This window comes from Ursus maritimus, unplaced genomic scaffold (genome assembly GCF_017311325.1).
Source record: "Ursus maritimus isolate PB19 unplaced genomic scaffold, ASM1731132v1 scaffold_21, whole genome shotgun sequence".
In the NCBI taxonomy this organism is placed as follows: Eukaryota; Metazoa; Chordata; class Mammalia; order Carnivora; family Ursidae; genus Ursus; species Ursus maritimus.
The window spans coordinates 1,143,162-1,152,159 of record NW_024424564.1 but is presented as its reverse complement, the minus strand read 5'-3'; the positions used below and the strand labels follow the sequence as shown (position 1 = coordinate 1,152,159).

At 51.8% G+C, this 8,998-nt stretch overlaps 1 protein-coding gene across 1 annotated transcript; it reads left to right on the top strand.

Annotated features, from left to right (window-relative positions):
• Nucleotides 1–1,999: 1,999 nt before the first annotated feature.
• Nucleotides 2,000–8,992, top strand: SDR9C7 (short chain dehydrogenase/reductase family 9C member 7). Its single transcript, XM_008683792.2, has 4 exons — nt 2,000–2,459; nt 5,851–6,109; nt 6,771–6,934; nt 8,469–8,992. The coding sequence occupies exons 1-4, from the start codon at nt 2,159–2,161 to the stop codon at nt 8,684–8,686; spliced, it is 942 nt and encodes a 313-aa protein (XP_008682014.1). The 5' UTR covers nt 2,000–2,158; the 3' UTR covers nt 8,687–8,992.
• The last annotated feature ends 6 nt before the right edge of the window (nt 8,993–8,998 follow it).

The following is an 8,998-nucleotide window of genomic DNA, read 5'->3' as shown; positions in this document are numbered from 1 at the left end:
TCCCATTCCCCACTGCATGACCTGTTTTTTGTAGCTTTTGGGAGTTTGAACACAGGGGAGCACTGCCTTGACCATCAGGCAGCGGAGAGGTCCATGAAATGGTGAGTTAGGCCTGGTCCTGGGTTGGGGTAGTTGCAAGTCATCCTTTTCTAAACCCAGAGACAACCCCTGGATGTCAACCTATCTTCTCAAGGACTGAGATACTCCCAGGACTGCTCAGCCCTTGAGGGACATTGTCTGACTTCCCCTAGCCAAGATTTCCCTATTCCCTTACCCAGGAGGCAGAGTTAGGACATACCTCCCAGATCGAGTGTAGGTGTTGTGCCTTGGGCTGGGTGTGCCGCAGGTAAGGTTTGCCTCCACCACTTCCCACCTCTGTCCCACACTGGGCTTAGATCTGCACGCCATGGGTGTGCCCATGATCTGACCTCTCACTCCCACCACCCTTCTTATGGAGCAGCTAAGCTCTCTGGTCTTTCCTGCTTTATTTGGTTCCGAAGCTTACCAACCTTGGTAGATAGTGGAGCGTAGAGATGCATCCTTGTCCCTTCACATTAGGACTTTAATGGCTCTATTTCTGTCAGAACCTTTGGACAGGGAAGGTGTGGGTGGCTGGCCCCCAGTTCCTCGGGATGAGCCGGTGGCCAGGCTCATCTTGGGGAATGGTGTCTGTAGAGGTTTACTTCAAGAGCCGCCATAAACCCCGACGTCTTTCTGTCCCTGCATCTTAGGGTCCTAGGTGTGGCTCCCCTGTCTCATCTCCTTACTTCTTTTTCTTTACTAGCTTCCCTCCTAACTTTTGTGAATTCTTTGCCCCATTTCCTGGAATCTCTCCCTCCCCTCCACACCCTGACCCTGAGAACTTTCCAAGTCTCTGACTCTAGTCTTCTGCTTTTCCCGTATGTCATCCCTTCTCAGAGCCAAGACTTGACCCCAGGCCCTTCCTGCGGCTGCCCAGGGAACTCAGAGCCTGTCCTCATCATCTGGCTGGACTTCAGCTCATGATGTTCACATCATAACTCTCTCCTCTCCTGCCTTCCTTCCCTATGCCCCAAGCATCCTCGCCCCTGACTTCTTTTGCCACTTGTGGTTCTACCTGTTATCAGCCCCATATGTTAGAATCCCCTGGGCTCCTGGGTTCCCCTACCTCTGGACATCCAATTAGCCACTGTGTCAGTTGACTTCATAATCCCTTCCTTCCACTGTTACACACCCCCTCCAGGCTTCTCAGCTCACCAGATCACCTAGTGTGCGCCTAGTCATAGCGGTGGAAGCAAATGCCCACTGGGGGCCCTGCCCCGGGGGAGCTGATGTGTCTTCTGTTCTTAACTTTGTGCATTTGGCTGGTCACTGGATGAGGAGAGCTGGGCCTGCCTGGAGTGCAGTGGGGTTCCTCGTTGGTGTCATCTCCCAAGGACCCAGGCCTGGAGCCCCTCCTCTTTCTGTTTTCAGAAACAGCCCCCCTGCAGGAGGGCCCTGCTGCCTCTGGCCTCAGGACATTGGAGGCACATCCGCCTGGGGGAGACCCTTTGTTTTTCTTCATCTCTCATAATGGAGATGCACCCAAGGGCAGAGAATTCCAAAGAGCCAGGAACCTGAAACGCATTTCTTTTGGGGTTTGTGGGAGGGGCACAAAACCAATTTTGTTTATTTTACCTGAATGAATTTTGTCTTCATTTTTTCCCCTGAAAAGAAAAATTCATTTATTGACATGTCTGCACTCATGACAAATGATATCGATCCCTGGGCCAGAGGTGGGGATTTGCAGGGAGGCTCTCTGGGCTGAGTCCTCCTTTCTCACCGCCCTGCTCAGACCACTCAAGATGAACACGTCTTAGCATCAGCATCACCAGCCAGGTCTTTCCCGGCTTTGCCCATCAGGGCTTAGGGAGAGCGAGAGGCAGCCACCAGGACTGTCTGAGGTCACAAAGCTTCAGGTTGGACTTGAATTTCTTGCATCTAGGCTAATTGGTGTGTTGATGTATCCACCTATAGAAATTATAAAGTGGCTCACCCGGGAGCCCTGTCTGTTGCCAGCAGTGGGAGGGAGAGCTCTTCCCAGTGGGTTCCAGCAGACTGCCATCTGGGGCTCAGAGGACCGGCCTCTCCCACTGTCTCCTGAGCCCAGTCTTCTTGGCCATCACCTGCCCCTTGCTCTATGGCGGCTATCACGGATCTCTCCTTTATGTATCGCTGGTTCAAGAACTGTAACCTGGTCCGCGACCTCTCAAACAAGTACGTCTTCATCACCGGCTGTGACTCGGGCTTCGGGAACCTGCTGGCCAGGCAACTAGTTGATCGGGGCATGCGGGTGCTGGCTGCTTGCTTCACTGAGGAGGGGGCCCAGAAGCTTCGGCAGGATACCTCTCACCGGCTGCAGACCACCCTATTGGATGTCACCAAGACTGAAAGCATACAGGCAGCGGCCCAGTGGGTGAGGGACCAAGTGGGCGATCAAGGTGGGGCAAATTGCATTCTTTGGCTTTCTCAGTGTCCCCCTCTCTCTTTCTCCCCCAGGCATCTGACAGCGATCAGAGACACCGTTGTTCAGATGCGGTGGGAGAGGTGATGTAGAGAACGGAGCTGGGGCTCTGGACCAGGGGGATTGCAAACCGTTGCGTGGTTTGGTCTGTTCACATGAAGCGGTGATTTCCCAAGGAAATTTTCTCTGCCAGAGACTCAGAGGGGTGGGGGAGAGGCTTCCATAGGCTGCCGGAGAAGGAAGATGTGTTCTGTATGTCCAAACCTCTAAAGATGGACTTGGGTAGTCCTAAGCATCAGCTCCTAGAGAAATGTGAGCCCATTTCTTATTGGGATCGGGCTGGGGAGGGGAAAGGGAACATGAGGCTGGACTCCCCGAGTGGGGATGTTTGCTCTCCTTGACTGTGTCAAGCCGGAAGGCAGGGGAGAGAGAGACCTGTCCTCTTCCTCACATCGTGGTGGATATTGGCTTGACTAGGTTGAGTGTGGACATCAGAGGGACCACTCCTTTTGGGAAAAGAGACTGTGGGCTGGCTGGGCTGGGCTGCCCAGGAAGCTTCCTGCACTCAGGGCATGGGCACAGGAACAGGAGGAACGGGATGGCTCTGTGGTGGAGCCGCAGCCTGAGGGCAGGTCTGACTCCTAAGGGGACTAGTCTGGGGGCCTTGCAACAGGTGGGGGCCAGAGAGCCTTGGGGCCCAGGAGGGGCCAAACAGTAACTGCCTGCTTTATTTTTCTCCTCAGCATTTGCCACGATCCAATATACAATATGTTTTACTTATTTTTCTTATTTATTGTCTGTTTTCCCCTGCTAGAATAAAGCTTCCGGGGCAGGGCCAGGGATGGGAGGGGGAGGGGTTTTTTGTCTCTTTTCCTTACATATCCTTAGTACCCAGACAGTGTCTGGCATCTAGTAAGGTGCTCAGTAAATTTTTGTTGAATGAACTAATTGATGAATAATTCAGTGAGAGTCTGGCTCAATAGGCTGCCTTGCCCAGTGCCTTGAGCCACTTGTGTTCATGAGTCACTTGGTATATTAGGTTCCTGTTCCTGCTGTCATAAATTAAAGCAGGAGCTTAGTGGCTCAAAACAACACAAATTTAGGGGCGCCTGGGTGGCTCAGTCAGTTAAGTATCTGCCTTCAGCTCAGGTCATGATCCCAGGGTCCTGGAATTGAGCCCCCCTCCCCCCAGCCTCAGACTCCCTGCTGCTTCTCCCTCTGCCTCTCCCTCCCACCGCTCATGCTTGCTCTCTCTCTCTCTCAAACAAATGAATAAAATATTTAAAAAAATAAAACAACACAAATTTATTATCTTATACTTCCGGAGGTCAGAAGTCCAAAATGGGTCTCACTGAGCTAAAATCAAGGTGTCAACAGAGCTGTGTTGCTTCTGGAGGCTCTAGGGGAGAATCCCTTTCACTGCCTCTCCCAGTTTCTAAAGGTTTCCTGCATTTCTTAGCTCATGACCCTGTTCCTCCGTCTTCAAGACCGATAAGGTAGGGTCAAGTCCTTTTCACACTGCTCTTTCTCTAGTTCTGTCTTCTGCCTCCTTCTTCCACTTAAAAAAACCCTATGATTGTATTGGGCTCACGAGGCTAGTCCAGGATAATCTTCCCATTTTAAGGTCAGCTGATTAACAATTTGAATTCCATCTGCTATCTTAATTCCTTTTTCCCATGTAACCCACCGTGTTTACAGGTTCTAGGGATTAGCATGGGGCTATCTTGGGGGGGGGCATTATTCTGCCTACCCCATTGGGCAACATCCTTGGTCTAAGAAGCACTGCGAGAGTGGGGGGCAGGGTTTCTGGCATGCTCTCTTGTTGCCCCAGAGAGTCTCTGGACCTGACAGGTTGGCAGAGCCTTTAATCTATTCACACTGCTCTGATGGTTCTCTAGTTCCTCTTTGCAGGAAAAAATGAAGGTAGTCCTGGTTTGCCAGCAGGCAGAGCTGTTTGCCAGGATGACGACGGGTCATGGCGAGTGTGTGTTCCTTCTCCACAGAGAGAGACCCCTTGGGTTTTATAGTCTTTGGGTCTCAGGAGCCTGATTTCCTCCTCTGTAAGACAAAGAGTCTCCTCTGGCTGGGAAGGTTTCAGTCCTGCCAGCCAGCGGGTCCCCTGAGGTCTCTCTAGTTGGAAGCCATGGTGGGAGCATGGCTTGTGTGTGGACCCCAGGTCTAGGAGGAGGGGTGGACCACGAGTGGTGTTTATATCCAGACCTGCCGTCGGAAGAGAGTGGAATTGTGTTGGGAGGAGTATCTTGAGGCTGCAGGGGTCAAGGTGGGCTGGTGGGATGAGGGGAGGGAAGGGAAGGAGCCAGGGCAGTGCGGTTTATGAAATCTTTGATTGAAAGAGCTGGAAGGTGTCCTTAGGCATCATTTAGAGACTTCCCAACATGTTTTTAGCATCAAACATCCTCCTCCAAGTGGAATTTCACTTGGACGCCCAACATGTAAAACAAATGGAAGTCAAGCCTCCCCCGCATCTCCCTCCCTGAGCACGTTTTGGGGTTCAGCCTGGAAAGGTCTCAGGATTGCAGACCGCAGGCTGGAAACAACTGTTCTGCCCAGGCAATGAAGGACCTAAGGCCCAGAGAGAGGCAGTGACCATCCAAGGCTGGAGGTTGAACCAGGACTAGAACTTGAGGCTCTTCAGCGTGGGTCCCTGCAGAGCTGAATGACGATACTCAGCATTATTTCTCTCCATTTATACCAACTCAAATCAGATACCTGAAAGAGAGCCCTTATTACATTTTTTTCATGATTGTTTTAGTTAAATGTGTTACATACTTACTTATGGATATTATTAATGTCCTCTCTGGTTTGTGAGCTCCTTGAGGGATAAGACCTGTCTTGTTCATGTTATGTCTCTAGCACCTTCCTCTGTAACTGACAGAAAATAGAAAATGGATGGATGAATGGATGAAGGTGTGAATGGATGAAGGTGTGAATGAACGAACTGAGTTTGGTAATGTGCAAAATGGAGTTGGTTTCTTACACTTAGGTGGATAGAGAGGGGGAAGCATGAGAAGTGAAGGACTTCAACCATTAATTCATTGGTATGAAAATGGATCTCTTTTCCCAGGGCTAATGGCTCGGGTGTTACTAGCTAAGGCCTGGACTGTAGCTGGTACAGGGCGCCAGCTAGCACAGTGACAGACTTAGTGAATCAGAAAAAGTGCCCCTTCAGGGAAACTGATTAGTAAAAGCATATCTTCCTCTGGGCTGTCATAGCTCCCCGCCGCACGCCACCAGCTGGGCCATCTTGTGCCTTTGCGACCCTGGGCTGGTAGGTGGTGGACTCCGATGCTTTTCCAGAGATGCTAATGATTTCTGCGTGGTTCTCTCTCCCTCCATCACACCCCCAGGCCTCTGGGCCCTGGTGAACAACGCTGGCGTCGGCCTGCCCAGTGGACCCAATGAATGGCTGACAAAGGAGGACTTCGTGAAGGTGATCAATGTGAACCTGGTGGGACTGATCGAAGTGACCCTCCATATGCTGCCCCTGGTCAAAAAAGCTCGGGGCAGGGTCGTCAACATGTCCAGCTCTGGCGGTCGTGTGGCTGTCATTGGTGGCGGCTACTGCGTCTCCAAGTTTGGTGTCGAGGCTTTCTCTGACAGCATCAGGTGACTGGGCCCCGGTGCCAAACCACTCTGGGTGGGAGTCCTGCGGGTTTCACCTCAGGAAGGGCGGGCTAGGGAGGACAGCATGTGGGCAGGGGCGTTTTGGAGGCCAGGAGCTAACACAGCAGCAGGAAGAAAGCTAGTCCTCAGGGAGCCTTCCCCAAGGACCAGGAGATGGGATGAGGAGAAGGGGGTTTGGTGATAGAAAAAGCTGTCTTCCTGCTTTCCTTGAGCTGTCCCAAAGTGAGCGAAGCCATGTTTGGGCCTATGGGAGTAGGAGGGAGAGTGTCTCACGCAGACAGAGAGGTCTGGGGGCAGACATGCCCATGGGAGACCCTCAGAGGAGGATTCAGGCCTTGCCCAGACCCCCTCACTCCCTTTGCCATGTGGTTGTTGGGTGTGGGGCTGAGTGGGAAGAACCTGGCAGGGCTTTGGTCTAGATTCTCTGTTGACTTCTTTCCTGCTGGGTTGGCCTAACTCAAATTGCTTGGGAAAGGGCTGAGGCCCTTATTTGCATGAAGGCCATGCCACCCTAGTACAGGGGTCGGGGAGCACCTCTACGATGCTGGGGAGATAAACCCCTGTAGAGGGGTCAGAAGTGACTCTCCCTGATGATTGTTTGTCATCTTGGGGCCCCAGACTGAGTCCAACTCTTCTTTCCCAGGCGTGAGCTCCACTACTTTGGGGTGAAAGTCAGCATCATTGAGCCGGGGAACTATCGAACATCCATCCTGGGCAAGGAGGGCATGGTGTCCCGCATGCGAAGGCTGTGGGAGCGGCTGCCTCAGGAGACCCGGGACAGCTATGGGGAGGAGTACTTCCGCAACTGTGAGTTCTCTGGGAGGGAGAGGGGGTCTTGGAGAGGAACAGCGAGATCTTGGGGATCACCGACTCATTTTCATTTCAGAGATAATGGGATGGAGGCTCAGAGGGGTTAAGGACCCAAGGCCACACAACTAGTGGCAGGGCTGGGATTTGAGAACAGAGACCAAGGGGGCAACTGCTCAGAGTGGCAGAACGATAACCTTTGTGGGGAGAGGAGCGTTAGGGGAGATGCTGCCCACTCCTGGAACCTGGCATAGAGCATTCTGCAGGCAGGGGTGAAAACGCAGCGAAGTTCCTCAGAGCACAGCTGCTTCACTGCAGTCGTTTTTCTCTCTAGGAAACAGTGGGGTTCACTGGAGTTGGGGGTGAAGGGTACTTAAACTACACTGTCCTCCCCAGAGAAGGTGAATTCCCTGTTTTCCCAGACCATCCCTGAAGTTGGGCCAGCTACTGTTCCTCTGGTTTTCAAGTTTTAATCCCTTACTGGGAAGTCTGACTCTTGGGCACCATTTCCTCCGGATTCTTCGGGCTCTCATTGCAGTAGGAGTCCCAGTGACCTGCCAGAGTCCTGGGGCAAAGGTGCGCAACAGGGCCCCGTAGTGTACCGTGTGGCTTGTCTCCTGCTTGTGTGGTGAGCTTCGGCAGACTGGAGCGCTCAGCTGTCCGGCACCCGTCCTCAGACCCTCACACTGTGTGCACGATGCGAACAGAATAGCCCTCACGTTTGTCAGAGCCTTGCAACATCCCTGTCTGTGCCTTAGGTCGTTTGAGCCCCACGATGGCCTCATGACCAAGTCAAGGGCATTTTTTTAAGAAAATATTTTATTTATATATTTATTTCGGAGAGAGAGAGAGAGAGTGTGCGTGCAAGCGTGGGTGGGGAGGAGCAGACGGAGAGCCAGACACCCGCTGAGCAGGGAGCCCCACCCCAGGACCCCTGGATCATGACCTGAGCTGAAGGTAGACGTTTAACCGACTGAGCCACCCAGGCGCCCCTGTTAATATTTTTTAATAACATTTTTTTTCTTGCATGCTTTTGTAGAAAATTTGGGAACTCTAGGACCTATATAGGAGAGAAAAAGAGGCTCCATGACTAGGACTCCCACCAGCCAGACAATATTTTTACTTACTGTCTTCCAATTTTTCCCATGCACTTATATACACTTTTCTATTCTGTTCTCCCCCACTGTCTACCCTGCTATTACTCATCTTTATTATTCTAGAGAGCAGGTATTATTATCCTCATGTTACAGATGATAGAACTTTAAGCTCAAAGTCACACAGCCAGTAAGTGGCAGAACTGGGCACACTTCTTCTAATTGCTAATTCAACACACAGGTTTTGAATTCGGGAAGAGGAATGAGATTATTTACAGGGTGTTTGCCTAAGGGACAACCTGGAGTGGGTGGTAGATCCTCCTGAAATGTTGGATCAGGGATCTGATGGAAAGGGAGTTTGGGTAGAATTCAGAAGAAACCATCTTTTATGAAGAGTAACAGAGCCGTTGACTTTCTTCCCCTCTTGTACCCTCAAACAGATACTGACAAGTTAAAAAACATGATGCAGTTGGCAGAGCCAAGGATCAGCGAGGTCACCAACAGCATGGAGCATGCCATTGTTTCCCGGAGCCCCCGAATCCGCTATAACCCTGGCCTGGATGCCAAACTCCTCTACCTCCCATTGGCTAAGTTGCCCACCCCTGTGACAGATTTCATCCTGAGCCGGTACCTTCCCAAACCAGCAGACAGTGTCTGAGCTGGGGAAGTCCAGGGGTGGTCAGTGGAGTGTGGAGGAGGGAGAGGGGTGGGAGAAGAGACTGTAGGGTCACAAAAGGTGGTATCAGACATTTTGGGGGACACTTTGCTTGGCTGGCACTGACTGCTGGAGAATTTATGGATAACTTCTAGCAGAAGACAAGTGCCCCTTCCCACTCACTGGAGCCCCACAGAAACCTGAGGTGGCCTTTGCATGTGCAAAGACCTACAGCATGGCCCCAAGAACAACTGTCATTCATTCAGGAAATGGCATTTTCTGGACCTGGAAATGTCAAGGGGAGTAAACCGAGCT

Excerpts from the sequence above, each read along its gene's own strand:
- SDR9C7 (XM_008683792.2), top strand. The coding sequence starts at position 2,159 with ATGGCGGCTATCACGGATCTCTCCTTTATGTATCGCTGGTTCAAGAAC. Across the intron at positions 2,460-5,850 it reads GGACCAAGTGGGCGATCAAG|GCCTCTGGGCCCTGGTGAAC; the intron begins GTGGGGCAAATT and ends TCACACCCCCAG. Across the intron at positions 6,935-8,468 it reads GGAGGAGTACTTCCGCAACT|ATACTGACAAGTTAAAAAAC; the intron begins GTGAGTTCTCTG and ends ACCCTCAAACAG.